General features: G+C 36.3%; 3 protein-coding genes across 3 annotated transcripts; 2 read left to right on the forward strand and 1 right to left on the reverse strand.

The window, feature by feature from the left end:
- Positions 1–2,923: 2,923 nt before the first annotated feature.
- LOC108366243 (putative glycine-rich cell wall structural protein 1) lies at positions 2,924–3,249 on the forward strand (the record flags this gene model as incomplete). Its single annotated transcript, XM_017620573.1, has 1 exon — positions 2,924–3,249. A coding segment is annotated over one exon (326 nt), but the record flags the coding sequence as incomplete, so codon positions are not given.
- Positions 3,250–3,274: 25 nt separating this feature from the next.
- Positions 3,275–16,661, forward strand: LOC108366239 (uncharacterized). Its single transcript, XM_017620568.1, has 12 exons — positions 3,275–5,200; positions 8,149–8,381; positions 8,666–9,037; positions 9,111–9,306; positions 9,393–9,494; positions 9,602–9,797; positions 12,730–12,918; positions 13,007–13,149; positions 13,441–13,877; positions 13,952–14,107; positions 14,175–14,321; positions 14,727–16,661. Exons 1-12 carry the CDS (start codon positions 3,282–3,284, stop codon positions 15,809–15,811), a joined length of 5,175 nt encoding a protein of 1,724 aa, XP_017476057.1. The 5' UTR covers positions 3,275–3,281; the 3' UTR covers positions 15,812–16,661.
- Positions 16,662–16,698: 37 nt separating this feature from the next.
- Polr1F (RNA polymerase I subunit F) lies at positions 16,699–19,171 on the reverse strand. Its single transcript, XM_017620569.1, has 2 exons — positions 18,376–19,171; positions 16,699–18,318 (listed from the first exon to the last, which is right to left on the reverse strand). The coding sequence occupies exons 1-2, from the start codon at positions 18,916–18,918 to the stop codon at positions 17,743–17,745; spliced, it is 1,119 nt and encodes a 372-aa protein (XP_017476058.1). The 5' UTR covers positions 18,919–19,171; the 3' UTR covers positions 16,699–17,742.
- Positions 19,172–20,164: the final 993 nt, after the last annotated feature.

A 20,164-nucleotide genomic window follows, 5' to 3' on the forward strand; every position in this document is an offset into this window, starting at 1 on the left:
ATCTCACCTCAGCTCAACTCACCCTAACTCACCTTAACTTATCTAAACACACCTCACGAGAACTAACTTCTCTTCAGTTCAGTTCCCCTTAATTCAACTCAACTCGACTCACTTCAACTACCCTTAATTTTAGCGGTTAAATTTCAACCGCTGGGCGAACTCTACTAAGATTGAACAATCTTTAAAATATATTTAATTGTTGGCTATCCTCCGCAACTTCGAGTAAATTTGTGGCTCAAACAATCAATAAGCTATAAAATAGGCAAATTGTAAAAGCACTCGAAAATTCAACCATCACTCAAAATGAATTCCTTCTTTGTTCTTAAGTAAAGAAACCACAACCAATTCGTAAAATTTAGGAAAGTATTTGTTTTAATTAAGGCACAATTAAAAGCCTGGGATTAATAAACTTCTATGCACACGCACAGCATTTCACCCTATTTCAAAGAATGTAAATACCCTGCAAAAAATGCAACTAATCCGGAATGAATCCGAGAACAATCGCAAAGCAACATGCGACTTATACCACTTTCGATCAATTCATATGGGATGCACTGTCCGCTTTTGTTTGAGCATGTCCTACGAAGCGACTAATTGTTCCCCATTATACTCGAACGTGTATATAAGCGATAAGACACTTAAAAAAAAAAAAAAAAAAAATTACGCCAGATGCGATTTGAACCGGAGTTCTCAGTTTAGTTAAGCGAATACTCTCTCTCTGTGCCAACGCCGCATATCGAATTTCATTGATTAAGTGCGTACATATCAATAAATCGTTAATAGTACCCGTTAGAGATGAGTAGGGGACTAATTGATCCCCAATTATATCCGTATGGGACTAGTTGCGACTAATTACTGGTCAATTGTACCCGATTGAGTTTACTCTCGGGTAACTACATTGATATATACATATATATATGTATGTATATACAGTTGCATGCAAGTAGGCATATATGTGTGTATGTGCTGTACTTAAGACATGCTAATCTATGCAGAGATACCTTCGTCTTGCATACACCACAAAAGTAAAGCACTCACTCCTCCTGCCAGCTACATATGTATATACATACAGACATACAAGTTATAATGCGGTCGCAGTTGTGTCGACCAACCGCTGCCGAGGCTACTTAAGCTGGTGCAACTAATCTCGGTCGCACAGTCTGCACTCAAACTCGCAAGCGTGAAGGTGTCACACAGCCACAGTCAACCACAACACAACACTGCTAGATACTAGCTCATCCTAATTTATAAATTCTAAATGCTACACATAGTTACTTACAAAGAAGCACACTTACACGCACGCTCACGGCATACATACCCACACACACACACGCGCTATACTATANAAGAAGCACACTTACACGCACGCTCACGGCATACATACCCACACACACACGCGCTATAGNTAAGGCACAATTAAAAGCCTGGGATTAATAAACTTCTATGCACACGCACATCATTTCACCCTATTTCAAAGAATGTAAATACCCTGCAAAAAATGCAACTAATCCGTAATGAATCCGAGAGCAATCGCAAAGGAACATGCGACTTATATCACTCTCGATTAATTCATATGGGATGAACTGTCCGCTTTTGTTTGAGCATGTCCTACGAAGCGACTAATTGTTCCCCATTATACTCGAACGTGTATATAAGCGATAAGACACTTAAAAAAAAAAAATAAAAAAATTACGCCAGATGCGATTTGAACCGGAGTTCTCAGTTTAGTTAAGCGAATACTCTCTCTCTGTGCCAACGCCGCATATCGAATTTCATTGATTAAGTGCGTACATATCAATAAATCGTTAATAGTACCCGTTAGAGATGAGTAGGGGACTAATTGATCCCCAATTATATCCGTATGAGACTAGTTGCGACTAATTACTGGTCAATTGTACCCGATTGAGTTTACTCTCGGAATACTCTCTTTAGAGACTAGTCGCACATTTTTTTTTTTGCAGGGTAACTACATTGATATATACATATATATATGTATGTATATACAGTTGCATGCAAGTAGGCATATATGTGTGTATGTGCTGTACTTAAGACATGCTAATCTATGCAGAGATACCTTCGTCTTGCGTACACCACAAAAGTAAAGCACTCACTCCTCCTGCCAGCTACATATGTATATACATACAGACATACAAGTTATAATGCGGTCGCAGTTGTGTCGACCAACCGCTGCCGAGGCTACTTAAGCTGGTGCAACTAATCTCGGTCGCACAGTCTGCACTCAAACTCGCAAGCGTGAAGGTGTCACACAGCCACAGTCAACCACAACACAACACTGCTAGATACTAGCTCATCCTAATTTATAAATTCTAAATGCTACACATAGTTACTTACAAAGAAGCACACTTACACGCACGCTCACGGCATACATACCCACACACACACACGCGCTATACTATATGTGTGTGTGTGTTCACTTATAAGGACACGGAACTGTTTTCCATTGCAAATACTAATTGCAGCATAGTTAGAAAGCAGGAGATTGAAGCAAGCAACTTTTACAAATTACAACAAAAGCAATGATAAAAAACTTTCTTTAATTAATTGCAACTTTTTTTGTTCTCATTTTGATTTTCATTCGGCGCACAGTGCATCAGCGGAAGCGGCAACTTAATACAAATACAAAGGCGAAATTCAACTTAAACGATTGCAAACGAAGCCAAAGGAAGCGTTGAAGTAGAGCAAAGCGCAAATAGAAAGAAAAAGAAAAGTAGTAAAAAAACTGAACGTAAAATTTCCGATCGAGACGACCGCATTGCATAAATTATATAATATTTGAAATCAAAGTATATCGGCCGCAGCATGCCGATAAAAATGAGGCGAACGAAGCTGACATTGCACACGACAACAGTCAAAATGAAGCAGCTGACTTGACCAACAAAAGCAAAAGCGCAAGAAAAAACAGAGAAAAACGGCGCGGCAGTTGGCGCGCTAGCAGCTGGATCAACAGCAGTGGTAGCAGCAGCAGCAGCAGCAGCAGTAAGATTATTAACTACAACAACGATAACAGCAGCAACAACGGCGCAGTGGCAGCATTGTCGCATTGGCGTTGGACGACTTGGTTGTGGTGGTGGCGGTGGCGGTGGCACAGGCCACAGTGGCGGTGGCAATGGCGATGGCGATGGCAATGGCAATGTTGGTGGCGATGGCGGCGCCAACCGTCCTACCGGTCGTTGGCTTGGCCAACATTACACATCAATAGCCAATGGCTGCAAGCTATCAGACAACTAAATATTTACTTTATTCTCCTGCGTGTACACTGTATGTTGATACTTAATTACTTTACGCCCAGAACAAGCAGAAGTGCAAGCAACGACAACGACAACGACAACGACAACGACAGCGACGACGACGACGAGCAAACACCATCATCAGCAGCACTTAAAGTTACGTATACGCCCCATTGCACCGGCAGTAGTATAGCTAAAAACAACACTAATGCCAGTAACAACAGCAGCTGCAGTGCTCATCACAGCAGTCAATGCAGATGCCGCCGCCGCAGCAGCAGTGCGTTTAAATCAAACATCAACTATAGCAGGCCCGCCACCAGAGCCAGCACCAACACCAGCACTTCTGCTAAAGTCAATTGCAATAAGCTAAAGTTTGCAAAACCAATCAGCAATAATAGCACAGGCAGCAGCTGTGGCCAAAAATCGAAAAGTCACTGCCAGCATGAAAACAATAACAATGGTATGCAGCAGCAGCAGACGGGGAGGGTAACGGCGATGGAGAAGACACCGAAGAGCCAGTGGTGGCGGCAGTGTGTAGTCCATAGTGTCGTTTATATAAAATGGCTGATTTTCGAGCATTTTGTAAATCACTTCATTACCATGCAAATTGGGGTAACACTTTATGCTGCAACAGCAACAACAAATGCAACAGCAATAGCCAAAACAACAATGGTGACGGGCAACAAAGCAGCCAAACCCACTTTCACTTCAATCACTTGCACAAACACAAATACAGCCACAATCACAACCACAACCACAACCCCAACCACAGCTACAAATGAAAAAGTAAACACAAACGCAGACACAACGAGAAGTGCAACAATCAAAACTTATAGCAGAACAAAAAGGAGAAGAAGAAGCAGCAGCAAAAGTAAAAGCAGCTGTAGTAGCTGTTGGAGCAGCAGCGGCGGCGGCGGCGGCGGCGGCGGTGGTGGTGCTGGTGCTGGTGGTGGCGACACGTTGACAATGCCGCAAATTAAAGGACCACAACGACAAGGACGAGGACGAGGACGAGGACGAGGACGAGGACGACGACTACAAGGAATTTGCATTATAAGACTGATATCATTAAAGAGATTTCTTCAAATTCCTAAGCAACAATCAAATGTATTACTTAAGCGTATAAAAAACTGCCTGAGCGCCATTAGCACGGCTGTCAGCTGTCAGCTGTGGCGAAGAATAGTACGAAATGTGCGTGCGAAAGCGTCAGTGGCGGCAATAAATGCAGAAATACAGCAAATCAAGAGTATAGAAGCAGATGCTTTGATAAAAAAAGAAGCAAAATCAGTAACAGCAGCAACAACAACAACAGCAACAACAGCAACTGAAACAAAACCAGCAGCGGTGAAAGTGTTAAGGTTATCACCTCAAAAGCGCACGTTCAAGCCAGTAACGCCTCCAGCGCTTTTGTCACCTACACAGCAACGGCCGCCACAGGCACAGCCATTAAAAGCGTTAACGCCATCAATGCCAGCAACTGCAGCCCATCAGCCATCTACACTCCTTCCCCAAGCCACACTCAAACCGCAAACTGGAAACCAACTGCACGCTCAACCACAACCGCAACTAATGCACTATCAGCAGCAGCAGCTGTTACAACAACATCTACTAAAAGTTGGTTACGCATCCATCTTACAATGCGCATCTGCCGCAGGTGAAGCGTTGAAGTGTTTATGCCGTCACGTTACGCGTTTCTTAGTTAAATTTCATAGCCGTTGGCGTTTAGTTTTGCACTTTGGTCGCGTGTCGTTGTTGCATCGCTCGCTCACTGTGTTGATTTTGTTATCTTCGTTGTGGCATGGCACTGAGTGTTTTCATGGCAGCGTCAAATTGAGCGCCAATACGGTGAAAACCAAATATGGTCTGTTGCGCGGCATTGTGGTGCGCTCTAGTCCGCTCGTGGAAGCCTATCTGGGCATACCGTATGCATCGCCACCGGTCGGAAGTTTGCGGTGAGTAAAATGACTTTGGTATCTATACATACACTGGTGGTCAAAAATGGATGAATGGTGTTTTGTTTTTAATAATGTTTTTCAAGCTAAATTTTTATACCCGAGCGCACTTGTGCACAAGGGTATATTAATTTTGTTCACATAACGGTTGTTTGTAACAGCCAAANAAGGTGAAAAACATATATTTAATACGTGCGCCGGGTATTTAATGTTCGGCTCTGCCCGAACTTAGACTTTCTTACTTGTTTTTTGATATTTTTTTATAAAACAAAACCCGTATATAAATCACACTTTCAAACTTTATGCAGAATTTAGAAAAATTCCACAAATTTTTATCTAAATTTCGAGCTTTTTAACCAGAATGTTTATAAATGTTTTGGATATGCAGTTAACAGGCTAATACAATTTTAGTAAAAGAAGTGCAAGTTTTGAGCGACTAAAAAATCGCATTGATTTCTAATAATTTTTTTTTTTGTTGACGGTGTTTTGCACTTTTTTCATATGAGCCTGATTTTTTGTAGAAGTCAACGCCATTTTTATTAGATTTTGCTATTTATATGAAAAAACCGCTAAAGCCGTCGACATAAAAAAATATATATATTAAAAATCAATGCCATTTTCTAGCCGCTCAAAACTTGCACTTAATTTACTAAAATTGTATAAGCCTCTAACTGCATACCCAGAAAATTTATAAAAATCCTGGTTGAAAAACTCGAAATTTAGATAAAAATTTGAAATTGGAGTTTTTCTATATTCTGTATAAAGTTTGAAAGCGTGCTTTATATGGTTTTTGTTAAAGCATGAACCATGTTTTTATAAAAAAATATTAAAAAAATTGTAGCTTGAAAAACATAGTAAATATTGAAAACTAAACACCGTTCATCCACTTTTGACCGCCATGCATCCATATACATACATATATAATAAGCACAGGGATTTAGAAATGGTTTGGTTTGACAATGTTTTGAAATGGTTGCCACCTGTTTGAAAAGTCGAATTTAATTAAATCAACACAAGTTGCATATATTGAATTAAAAAAAAAATAGTTGTCAAACGAAAGAGTGTTAAGAAATCTTTAGTTTGAATATTTAGAATATTTTTGAGGTGCCTGAAGCGGTTTGCGAACTGTTTTGAAATTTAAATTCAAATATTTTAATAAGTCAAATGAATATAAATCGAAATGGTAAGTGGCTTCATTTTTGTATTATATTTAGTAGGATTGCAACGTGTTAAAAAAAAACAAATTCACCTAATTCATCAGTTAATTGTAATACATATGTATCTTGCTGCCAGTCGAAAGAGATTTTAGAATATTTTTGTTTGAAAATACTTTTGAAGAGGTTTGCCACCTGTTTGAGAAGTCGAATTTAGTTAACATATACACACACAAGTTATATGAAATATTAAAATGTGGGTTTCAAACGAAAGAGTGTTAAGAAATCGTTAGTCTAAACATTTACAGGCCTATTACAGCGCCAATCAAGAAGAAGTGGGCTGTAAACTATTTAATCAAATTCGACCAAAACCAACAAGTTATCGGCACTAATAAACGATTGGGTATTATTATTGAAAGTATCCTGAAGAGAACCAGAGTTTTCCAATGGACAAATATTGATTTTCAGGAATTGTATACCATTTCTACGAAAAAATTTATTTTTCCCATATAAAAATACATGGAAAACTTTAAGCGCTTTGAGCGACCTCTAAATATTTTTTGATTTTAAAATAAAAAATAGGGGTATACTTTTTTGGATATAGAACCATCCTAGGGGGTGAGAGAATTACAATTTCGACTTTGCTGTTTTTGGACCACCCTAATGTGCATACATACGAGCACCAATTAATTTCATTTAAAGAAATGGCGTGTAGTCCATTTCTGCTGTAGCGTATGTAGTGCATATTTTTAAGCGCAATATTTAACTACTTCCGGGGAGGCGACATCTACTTCTAGAGTCTAATGTTCTTTGGTATGATACCTGCCCACGAGGTTGATGTCTAGACTTTTTATAGGATCTTTGCAAAGCAAAGGTTTTATAGCTAAAAATGGGGTCTGGGCACACAACATTGCAAGTTGATAAAAGCGTTGTAAAATAAAAATTACTATTTTTAAACTCCTTTTAATTTTTAAGAACTTTTTAAATTTTTTTACTTATCATATTTCTTATTAAATTTTCTTTTACTTTTTAAATTTTGTTGTTTGAAAACGAAAATATAAATATTTTTTTTCATTTAATTTTTACTTATTTTATTTATATGTATTTCTTTTTTTTTATTTAAATTTTTTATTTTATGGTTTTAAAAAGAAACAGGTTTTTACTAAATTCATTTAGTTTTCAAATTTGTTTTTCTTCGTATTTTTAATTGATCTTTTTTAATTACATATACTTCTTTATTTTTTTTTTTATATATTTTTATTACTCATTATTTTAAAAAGAAAAATTCATCTTTTTTATATTCATTTAATTTATAGGAACTTAAATTTTTTTATTATTATTTTTACTATATAGTTTTCTTTTAATTTTAAAAAGAAAATATTTTTTATATCGTTTAATTACTAGAAACTTATTTTATTAACTTTTTTCTTTTTTAAATTATAATTTTTTTATAATTCTTTTTTTCTTATGATTTAATTTAATTTATAGAAAACTTATTGCTTAAAGACAAACAGAGTAACGCCTAAGACCTCCTCGATAGCATATCTTTAAATTCGTCTTGCGAAAGGCAGAAAAGAGCTTGCAAAATAGTTGCCAGAACTGACCGTTATCTTATAAACTACTTTTGTCTTTCGAAAGGCTGCGGTTAGTTGAAAGACAGTTGCCAGAATTGCCCAATTAATTTAGCAGCAAACTCCTCTTTTAATTTGCTACATTTCTACTCAGATTGCTGCATCTAAAAAACGCTTGAGAATTAGGCTTATAAATTCCACTAAAACACGTATCTTACCACAGATTTATGCCACCCATTACGCCATCCACATGGAAAAATGTACGAAATGCAGATCGCTTCTCACCCGTATGTCCGCAAACGGTGCCAATACCGCCTAACGGACCAGAAGCGCTGCTAGAAGTGCCGCGTGCGCGATTAGCACAACTACGACGACTGCTGCCATTGCTGAGTAATCAATCGGAAGACTGTTTATATTTAAATATTTATGTTCCATATGAAAATCGACGAAAAAGGCGTAAGTAAAAAATCAGGCAAAATGCATGTAAAAATTAAATGAAATTTGAAATCAAAAGCTCTGGAGTCATCAATTCCGTAGTGCATTGCAGTTGATTACTTAAATTACTGCAAGCATTGTGGAAGTGATAATACCTTGGCGATAAGCAACGTGTGACAAATACATATCATACATACGTACATATGTACATAGCTACCAGTCGTTAACAAACAAAATATCTTCAAAGTATACAATTAAATACATAGTTGCAAACATTTTCTCTCCCCTCGACACTCCTCCACTAGGCTCGACTGGGCCGAACAGCATGGAGCACATACACGATCCACCCACAACCTTGCTCGCCACCCTGCTACTCATACACGGTGAATCGTACGAGTGGAATTCCGGCAATCCTTACGATGGATCAGAGTTGGCAGCGCATGGCAATGTTATCGTAATCACCATCAATTTTCGGCTTGGCATATTTGGCTTCTTAAAAACTGGTGGCAAAGAGAGTGCACAAGGGAATTTCGGTCTAATGGATTTGGTTGCTGGCTTACATTGGCTGAAGGAAAATTTACCTGCCTTTGGTGGTGATCCACAACGCATCACACTGTTGGGTCATAGTACCGGTGCGGCGTTGGCCAATATTTTGATGGTATCGCCGGTGGCAAGTGGTATGGATTTTTCATTTCCCCTTCGTACAAATAGTGACACAGTGCACTAAGTGGACAATGTTAATTTTTACAGATCTTGTGCAACGCGCAGTATTGGTAAGTGGCTCTGCGCTATCACCATGGTCCATACAAAGGAATCCGTTGTTCGTGAAGCGACGTGTAGCCGAGCAGACAGGCTGTCATGGCGATATGTTGTACGATGATTTGGCGCCTTGCCTGCGAACGAAGACTGTTAAGGAGCTATTGGCTGTGAAAATCGATCATCCGAGGTAAGGTGGTTTTATTTGGGTGGCTACGAAGATAAAAAAATAAAAAATTAAATATTCATATAAATCAATTTTTTTGTTGGAATCAGATTTCTAAGCGGCTTTGCGCCTTTCATTGATGGCACAGTTATATCGCCGAATACCGATTCAGTTGGAGAATTGACACTGCCTTTGGGTTCAGTCATAGTTAGGTAGGTAGCTGTTTCTTTAGTAAATAAATTTGCATTCAACTACTTTTTATAATCGGGCCATCTACTTTTTTAATTTCTCTTTCAAACCACCTTCTTCGCACTCGTAGTACATCAGGAATTGAATTCGCAAATTTTCCAAAACGCGACCTCATTTTTTGCCTTACCTCAGTGGAATCGTATCTGGATTTGAGTGCACAAGATTTGGAATTTGGTTTTAATGAAACACGACGCGATCGCATACTAAGAACATTTGTTCGAAATAATTTTCATTATCATTTAAATGAAATATTTGCTGTGTTAAAGGTGAGTAAAGGAAAATATTTTGGTTGTTGAAAGAAACTAAGGGATTTTTTAAGGAATTTTGGGCTGAAAAAGGTTTAAAAAAAAAACAGAAGGATCCCTAGGAACACAAACTGGCATAAATTTAAGCCTTTGGTACATGAAATATTGGTATCCCCAGGCCGATCGACAGCATAGGCGACTTAGAAGTAGACCTGTTAAATAATGATTAATAATCATAATGATTATTAATTAAAGCATGTTTTTTTGTTTTGAGTAACCATTTAATGATTAAATGCGATTATTTGCACCTTTTTAATGATTAATAATTAATTACTTTCAAAAAGAATTTAATTAATCAATCAATTAATTTTAGTTACAAAATTATTTGGTTATTTTTGATTATTTTCAATTATTTTTGAAACTTTTTAATTACATGATTAATATAATTCTTTGATTATTTTCAATTATTTTTGATTTTTTGTAATTGCATGATTAATGTAATTATTTGATTATTTTGAATTGTTTTTGATTTTTTTTTTAATTATACGATTATCTAATATAATTATTTAATTTTTTTTTTTTAATTTTATTTCAACTTAAGAATAATATGTTGTACAATGTTGGGGAATGTAATTTCTGCAGTTTACGCTGTAATGTGAACGATGTATAAGAAATAATCAAATTAGAAGTTCTTGTTAAACACCCCACAGTGTAGATATTGACAAAACGTAATATCTCGAAAACGAAAACATCTAGTGAAATAAATTTAACCACATTCTAAAGCCTTGAGATATAAAATCGAGGAAAAATACTTTCGTTGGAAAAAAAATTGCCTTCACCTTTCATATCACCTTCAATTGTTTTAATTTTTTTTACCTGAAAACCGTATGATGTTTGAAAAAATTTAAACAGATATTTTTGGTGTTCTTGATGCCTTTTCAATGGTAGCAGGAACCGAAAGGGGCATTTTGTATATCGTTTTAAGTTCATTATATGCATATGACCTAAACAGTCAAAAGGAAGACAAAAAAACTAAAACTTTAATATACCTCTACAAAATTCTTTCTAGAAGTATTCATGAATAGCAAAGACAGTTGACATTGAAATGCTTTTGATAAATCATTTCTTAATTGTAAATTACAGTACCAGTACTTACTCGTACAGTGAATTTAATTTCAGTTATTTAATACTAATTTATAAAAACTTGCTTGCTAAACACAACTTCATCTATTTGGAAAAATAACTAAAAATAATCATATAATTAGAAATAATCAAATAATTGGAGATTATCAAATTATTAAAAACAATCAAATTATTAAAAACAATCCAGTAATTAAAAATAATCGAACAATTAAAAATAATCAAAAAAAGATCAATTTTGATTATTTGATTATTTCTAATTATTTGATTATTTTCGATTATTTTTTTAATGGCAATTAATCATGATTATTTTTGATAATTATAATTAATAATTAATTATTAATGGCTGGGTTACATAACATAACATAATATAACATAACGCAACGTAAGACAAAATAACGCAACGCAACACAAAATAAAATAAAACAACATATCATAACATAACATAAATTAACATGACGTAACATATAAACAAATTAATTAAGCGGATAACTAACTGAAAAAAATTTTCTGAAATTTAATGAAAAAATTAACATAGTATGTACACACATTCATATATATGTACATAACTTAACATAAAATAACATAGCATAACATAAAATAAAATAGCATAACATTAAAGAAAGTAACATAACATGTAAAAAGCATAAAACTGAATTGCAACAGGCAGATAACTAATTCAAGAAAAAATGTGCTGAAATTTAATGTAAAAAATTTAATCCACGTATGTATGTATGTACTAGAGGGCTGCATGACTTCATTCAAATTTCTAGCCAAACAGAGACATACAAAACACTCAGCGTTTGGAATTTTGTAAGTTATGAATATACATTTTGTTTTAAACCTTCAAATGGAATAAAAATGAATGAATGCAAAACATTCAAATTCATTTCCGTAACAGTTTTTTCTACAAACAAGTTTTTTCATATTGTAATAGGAGCGCGGCAATACATACACACATACATATGTATGTTTGGACATACATATGTGCACAGAAAAAATATTTTTGCATATTCATACAAAAAAAATTGGCATTTATTTCAATTCAATATATTTTCACATTGTTTGAATATTGTAATGTCGACAAATATACCAGAACAGGTATTCACTCAAATTCAAAAAAAATTGAAGCCAAAACCATTCATTCGTTTTGTATATGGATAATTCATAAGCCGTTTTGAATGAATTCATGCAGCCCTCTAGTATGTACATTAGAGTGGTGCAAAACAAAATTCCGAGATATGGTTTTGGGTCATCTTTCAAAATTTTTCATCTAGCCGAAAGAGGTGCAGGCACCAAACTTTACGTTTCTAAATATAAATTTACAGGATGCTCATGAAATTTTTATATTTTACTTTAGATGTATTTTGTACATACATGGCCGTAGCCGGGTAGGGCAGGGTGGGTGCTTGAGCCGAAATGAAATGCCAGCTTAATAGGGTTGTGACTGTTTCGAAGCTATCCAGTAGCTCATTTCAAGGTCATTGAGCACCCTGTATTGGTTACAGTAGACAATTGAAATTTGGTATGGATATTACAAATATCAAAAGGAATATCAAAGCTTGGACCACTCTAATGTACATGCGTCCGTCGTTTTCTCTCCCAAAAATCTGCCCAAATTAAAAAATATAATTATGTATTTTTTCCTTACAATATAAATTTGTTGTAGACAATTTTTGCGTGGAAAAATTCACGATAACCGCGAAGATTCGAAACCTAACGAAACTGTCAAAATCTGTATGGATAATGTATTTTTCGAATTTCGAATTTTTCGATTTCAAGAAAGTCGCTTAAATAGTTAACTTTTTTCCAGAATGAATACACCGATTGGGAGAAAGCGATACGCAGCCCGCTGAGTTCTCGCGATGCTACGCTCTCGTTTTTGAGTGATGGCCATACAGCAGCGGGTCTCATCAAACTAGGCTACATGCATAGCTTACGCGGTGGCCGCAGTTATTTTTTACATTTTAAGCACCGAACAGTCGAGGAGGAGTATCCGCAGGTTGGTTGAGAGGGTCAACGAGGAATGCAGCTATTCTATACGCATGTACATATGTACATACATATTTTTTAATAAAACTTTTTTTTAGCGAACTGGTTCCGTTCGTGGTGAAGATGTGCCTTTTTGGTTAGGATTACCCATTTCACCACTCTTCCCGCACAACTATACAACTCAGGAGAAACAGATTAGTCGCCTTATGTTGCGCTATCTCGCAAATTTTGCGAAAACGGGGTAAGGCAAAAATTTAAAAAAAAAAAAATATTAATGAAATAAAAATTGGTAGACTGTTTTCGAAAGTTATAACCAAAGTGTATTATACATAAACAGTTACAAAATTATTTTATGTTATTTACAATGCAGCTTCTCTGTTGCTCATACGCCGTGTATGCCATTTGAGTTACTCATACGCACTGTATTTGAACTATTTACGCAATTTTTGGTTACTCATACGCCATGCACACCACTAAAAATAGCACATACGCAGCGCTTAACATTTTACACTTCTCTTCTTCATCCCCTTAGCAATCCAAATCATTCAGGTTTAGACACACCATCCATATCTGCATCAACGTCCAAATTGCCGGTATTCACAGCACAGCTCATGGAGCATGGCAAAGTGAAGCGCGCCTCACTCAAGTCGCTAAATGCTGTCAATAAATTTTTCAATCTCACCGCGCCGCATCTACTCGCACTCCAACACGGCAATGCCGTATTAGATGCGCAAGGCTCGCTAAATCTCGCTTTATTCTACAATCAGCGGCGTAGCGGCGCAATGCGTGAACGGCGAGCTTACTACAAGCGACACTTGCGCAATAACAACAACAACAACAACAACGAATCTAATGAACTGTTGAATGCAGCATTGCAACGATTTGCTGCTGCCGACGAACCTAACCGCGGCGAACATTTGCCATTTTGGGATGCCTACGATGTGGTGAATCAACTCTATTTGGAGCTGGGTAATGAACACCGCCTTGAATGATTTTTGCGTGCATTATTGAATGTTTCTCTCTTTCTACTGTCCACTCGCTAGGCAATAAAGCAGAAGTGCAGAGTCATTATCGTGGACATAAATTGTCTATGTGGTTGAATTTAATACCACAGCTGCATAAGCATTCCAACATCAATGATCAGTCGATGCGCCATCATCAGTTCCCGGAAGATATCAGTAATCGTGATTTGTACGAAGGTATGTACATGCACATTAGGGTGGGGATGTAGTGTTATTGCAAATCGCATTTTTCTTACCGTTGTAGGCGTCGTACGTCCACAGCTGCAAACGAAGCCGCTAGACGATGAAGATACGGTTGTAGTGAAAACTCCAAAATCGACCACACCCACAAAGGTTGTGAGCAACAATACCAAAACTGGCGGCAATGCCTTGGCAGGCACCGTAACGACAGGTAATGAATGATGATTAGATCTTCTCTGGATTATTACTGAATAGGAATTAGAGTATGAGTACGAATGCGAATACGAGTACTAACTATGAATATGAATATGAATATGAATATGAATATGAATATGAATATGAATATGAATATGAATATGAATGTGGATATGATTATGAATATGAATATGAATATGAATATGAATACGAATACGATGTCCAAATCGATAATAAAAACGATAAAAACGCTCACAAAAATATCGTTAATGAAATATACAAAAATATTAGAAAATTACGATGAATGTCCATGAAAACTCCGAATAAGTTTCGACCTAATCCCCTAAATCTACTTTCTGTTTTTTTGATTTCGTAAATATTATCATACATACACTTTATTTTAATTCCTCTCCTCCCCCAGAATGCAACCCCGATGGCACAGCGTACGCTAACGTCGGCGATAGCGCAACCACGCAACCACCAGCAACATCTGACAATCGCTCGATGTTGGAAGGTGGCACACCACAAAAGGACTTAGCCACCGCCTCCACGGGTATCATAGGCAATTTGGAAATGTTTCGACGCCTTAGCGGCAAGCAATTTCCCAGCTACACCACTGCGTTGATAGCCACTGTAGCTGTGGGCTGCTTTCTGCTAACACTAAACATACTCATCTTTGCCGGCATCTATCATCAGCGCGAGAAGCGTGCACGCGATGCTAAAACCAAGGAGGAGCTACAAGATAATGACACAAGCAAGAACTCCAGCATACTCAAGTTGAATGCACTTGCCGATGATGATGGCAGTGTACATTTCGATGGCATCCCTAGCAAAAGTACAGTGGTTTTTGGCGAATATAACTATTATGATGAGAAACTTAAGTGTTCCAAGGATGAGAAACTGCTCGTTGACTTGCCACCAATAACTCAGACAACTGCACATATGGAATTGAATTGGCCCGGTGGTTCTGGCTCTACAAGCACATTGGATTTACTTAAAACGAAACATCATCACAGCATTATGGAGGCGCCCACTTGCAGCGGTAGCGGCAGCGGTGGCAAAGACGTCAATGAATTGCAACACCTACAAGCTATTAGCAACCTAGAATTGGCAACTTACAATACACAAATGCCCATTGTGCCCGGTGGCATTGCTATGCTAGAGTCAGCAATGATTATGCCTGGCGGCCGCCGCAACTCATTTGCCACTAGCGGCAGTCAAACAACCATGCAGTTCGATTATGCTGTACAATCCTCAGATCAGTTATCTTTTAAAGAAATCGAAAATGCTGTTAAAGTCTCCACGGATGATATAATCAATGATATGGACGATGACATACCAGAACCGCCACCGCCACCTAGATCATTTCAAAGCGTACACCACCAGCAACAGCACGGACAGCACCAGCAGCAGCAACAAGGTGGCATATTACGTTCGTCTGGCTCAAATACGGTTTCGAGCACGAGCGGCAAGAAACGTGTACATATTCAAGAGATTTCAGTTTAGAAATAGAGTCTACATAGAACTCAAATACGAATACTAATAATAACGTAGGTAATGCATACAATTACTAATGAATACTAAATAATATTGAATATCGTACAATGTACTCCTCATATGTATTTACAATCTTATTTAGCCTTATTTTGCAATAGTTTAGAAGTGATAGATATGGTACGCTTATAATTTTCTCCACTTTCAACACTAAAAATTTCCTTTGCTTTTCCTACGACTATGTAGTTTGATGTGCACGCGTACCATTTTGCATAGGTATACATAAACGAATGAGTTAAAATACAAATAGTTCCACTACTTAAATATTGCAACTGCGAAATCTATTGTGTATACTTACACACACACATTCATATAAATGATACATACTAAGTAAAATACTCGCTACACTTCAAAAATGTTACTTTCCATTCAGCAATCCTTTTTAGGGTCTCCAAACTGGCTAGCTGGCTTCTTATTTAGCAAATAAACCTATCATATTCTGCTGTAAATTATATTGTATTTACGTTTTGTAACAATTAAGAATTTTCAGATGCAATACGTATACATATTTGTGCGTATTAAAATAAAATAATTATTTACTGTATAATATTGTATGGTGACTATATGAATGTAAATGTAATGTAAGAATCAAATTCTTTTTTAGTACTAATAAATTTATATTTATTGTTGGACAAAAATTGGAGTGAGTTTTTATTAAAAGGCAGATTTTTATTAAAGGCTCTAAATATTTACAAGTACATTATTTTTATCTAATCTCTTCATAAGTTAAACATTATTTTGAAACATTCGGTTATTGGTTTTTATTGATTAACTTTTTGTTTTATTTTATAAATTTTTACAAAATCACTTACTGTTACTCACAAAATTGAACGTACGGTTTTTTTTTGTTAATACATATTCGTAATGTTTTACACGCTAAATTTTTGTTTTAATATGGCTTATATTTTAGCGAACCTTATTTAAATCCAACAATAAATTTGTGTACGAAAATTAAGAAAGATCTGAAACGTTACAGCAAAATCGCAAAATTTTTAATTAGAATTAAAAACAAAAAAAAACAAATTTCCTACGAATTTTTTTCATATAAACCAAAAATCTGAAAATACTTTATGTATTAGGCAAAAGAATTCTCACCAATTTAATGGGCACATTATTATACTGAAATTTAATGGTCTATAAAATTGCATATCTGAATTTTTTTAGAAATTGTTATTAAAACGTTTGCGATTGTGCTGAAACTTTGCTAATTTTTCTTAATTTTCGTACAAGTTTCATTCTTGTATTTAATAAAAGCCATATTTTGATACAAAATTAACAAAAAAAATTGCATGTAAAACGTCGCAAATATTAACAAAAAAAAAAACATCCTCCTACTTTTGTGAGTAAGACTACATATGTACATATTCTATATAAACTTGAAAAATCAAACCTAAATATAAGCGTCAGCGTTGTCTAGCTGTCAAAAATCTCTCGTGTTCATACAATTTGTATGAGGTTGGAAAATCCGATTTAGATTGGCCTTTATGAAGTGAAGTTGACTGCAGAAAACGACAAAACCGTAATTTTTGCATTTCTTACACACAAACTTATGTATGTTGTTTGCTGTTATTTGTACATTTGACGTGGCGTTGCCGCTTTTGTTTACGTATTACAATTAAGCGTTAAAGAAAGGTAGGCGGCAGAAAACGCTCCCCTTAACGCTTTTGCTTAGGTACGGCTGTTAGAAAATAGTAATTTATATTTAAAACTGTGTAAATAGGTTCGCCGAACTTTCAGCATCCATCTTAACATTGAACTTCAGAAATAAATCGAATACCCTTTCTAACGCTTCTTATGTTAAAACATTTAAAGTCCATAGTCGCAATAAGCATATGGAAGTAATTCCTTTACTCCCAACCAAGGTAAGATCGAAACTTCTATACTTATCGATTTAGACTTTTTCGCTTTTTCGTGGGCGATGTGAGCGGTTGCTCCTCAACCTCTGCTTTGATCTGTGTCGCAATCAGTGCTTCGCTAGTTACTTTATGCTTTTTACTTTTACTAATAGCCTTTTCAGCATGCTTTTCAGTTTGCGAACTATTCAATTCTTCATTACCGGAATTTTTGCGTTTCTTTTTTTCGGAGTCTGTTGGTTCTGTCTTAATCGGCAGGTTTTCAATGTATGATACTTCACTAGTGGTTTTTCGTTTCTTGGTTTGCGAGCTATTCAATTCTTCTTTAACGGAATTTTTGTGTTTCTTTTTTTCGGCGCTTCTTAGTTCTTTCTTAATCGGCAGCGTAGCACTAAATGATACCCCGCTGGCGCTAGCTTTTTGTTGTCGTTTTGCAATAGGAGTTTTTTCATTTATCTTCTTTGACCTCGAACTCACTTCACCTTCAGATACACACTCTTCTTTAATCAATGTGACAAGTTCATCCAGCTCGTGATTTTCGCGCTCTTCTATGCCTGAGTCCATGTTGCTATCAGCGCTTTCTGGTTCAACTTTAATAAACTTATCCTACAAGGATTTTGTATTTGTTACAGGTTTTAACAATTTTTGCCCTTTTCAACTTACCATGAGTTTATGTCCACTAGCCGTCACAAGATCACCTTCGATGTAAGGAAATACATTCTGCAGGTTAAACTTTTTAATACGGAATTGCAACGTATCATCCATTTTAAACTCTTCCTTGTTAATTTTTCCTGCAAATCTAATGCTCACGTTGAATACTCTATAAATGATGACGCCAATATGATGGTTACCAACGTGCTTCACCACGCCGTTCAGTATCGCCCCAGATGCAGGGCGGAACACATAGCAATCGGCATTAACATCAACATGTATACGTGGATCATCTGAGCGAAGTGCTCCCGCCGAGCCCAATACTTTAATATTCTTTATGTCGAGCACAATGCCCTCAAGACTAGCATCATAGTACCCAACTTTTCTACGCATAATATGAGCACTGAGCGCATGTTTGAAATCAGCCAAGCAATATGGGCCCAGTGATACATGCAGTTTGGAATTCACTTTTCGCACACATGAACCTTCTTGTTTTGTGTACGATTCCAACTCTTTTATTGTATATTTCACGTATTCCTGCAGTCGTTTTGCCATTTTTATTGATATAACCACAGCACTACCAAAACATTCGCCATAAGCACATTGATGAGGTTTAAGTCAAATGTCATTGTAGCGCTTCTCATGGTGAACGTACCCAATAGTGCAGTGATGCATTCAACCAGCACTGAACATATACAGCATACTTGGAAGGTAAATAATCGATAGAATTGCGACTATTGCAACTTGATGAAACTTTCTCTATATCTTGCTGAATTACAATAAGCGTTTCTACAGATATACATACATATGTATTTGTTCAATTTGTCCTTAATAATATTGTAAACAAATAAACTCAAATCAAATACCTCTTCCAACTTTTTAATCGATATTGTTACGATTATCCTTGAACCCTCGTCCGGATTTCCCAAATCTCCCGGTTCGTATCGCTGGATTGTTAAATAAAGGCTAACGATGACCAAATGGTAGTACAATTAACTTTATTGTACAACAAACAATTTACAATACTCGCTAATACAGTAAAAACAATTAACAATACTTGTTAAAGCAATAACAGCGCTTAACTAAACTTGGTAACACAGTTAAACTTATAGCTTGCTTATTCGCAACTCGCTTCTCTGCTCACTTTACTTGTAGCTTGCTGACTTGTAACTCACTCACCTCGCGGTGGCGGCGCCCTTATATACCTGCGCTGGCACTTATGGCAACTCTAGAACATTCTGAAGTTTATCGCTCATTCTCTTTCTCTCGCTGTTCGCAGTGTTCATCCAACTTGACGTTTCTCTTTGTGGAACATTCTACGTCATTCTTCGAACATTCTGCCTATTTCTCGTTGTTCGCTTTGTGTTGCCGCAGTATTCGCCACAATATTTTTAATTAAGTGGCAGCCTCACTCCTTGTCAATGATCCCTCACAGCTGATCGAAAAAATCCCTTTAATTTGCATGTGCCAACAAAATAGTAATGTGCTGAGTCGGTACTTTGAAGTATTGATCGAAACTCGGTACCGATTTAAAAAGTATCCAATACTTTCGATACTCGGTACCGAAACGTTTAGGCTTCCAATTAGAACGCATGTAGACCAAAAATAAAAGCGGTTTAGAGGAGCCTAGCTTATCAAAAGAAAGTGCGGAGAAAATCTTCCTTATTTGAAACATTTGTTTCTAGATGAATCGAACGATGTCATCTTTGTAGGCCGGAAAAACTTCCTTCATCCGTCAAAGCATTTTTCTTAAATTTAAGATCTACGAAGGTGCAATTTGATAAAACGATATTTTACTGTT

Source organism: Rhagoletis zephyria, unplaced genomic scaffold (genome assembly GCF_001687245.7).
Source record: "Rhagoletis zephyria isolate East Lansing unplaced genomic scaffold, Rhagoletis_zephyria_1.1 Rzeph_scaffold_02196, whole genome shotgun sequence".
NCBI classification, from domain to species: domain Eukaryota; kingdom Metazoa; phylum Arthropoda; class Insecta; order Diptera; family Tephritidae; genus Rhagoletis; species Rhagoletis zephyria.

What these genes read in the sequence shown, in the direction of transcription:
- Polr1F (XM_017620569.1), bottom strand. Translation starts at nt 18,918, where the DNA reads ATGGCAAAACGACTGCAGGAATACGTGAAATATACAATAAAAGAGTTG. An exon ending in CTAGTGGACATAAACTCATG is followed by an intron (nt 18,319 to 18,375) that starts GTAAGTTGAAAA and finishes AAATCCTTGTAG; the next exon opens with GATAAGTTTATTAAAGTTGA.
- LOC108366239 (XM_017620568.1), top strand. Translation starts at nt 3,282, where the DNA reads ATGTTGATACTTAATTACTTTACGCCCAGAACAAGCAGAAGTGCAAGC. An exon ending in TGAAAATCGACGAAAAAGGC is followed by an intron (nt 8,382 to 8,665) that starts GTAAGTAAAAAA and finishes CTCCTCCACTAG; the next exon opens with GCTCGACTGGGCCGAACAGC. An exon ending in TCGAGGAGGAGTATCCGCAG is followed by an intron (nt 12,919 to 13,006) that starts GTTGGTTGAGAG and finishes ACTTTTTTTTAG; the next exon opens with CGAACTGGTTCCGTTCGTGG.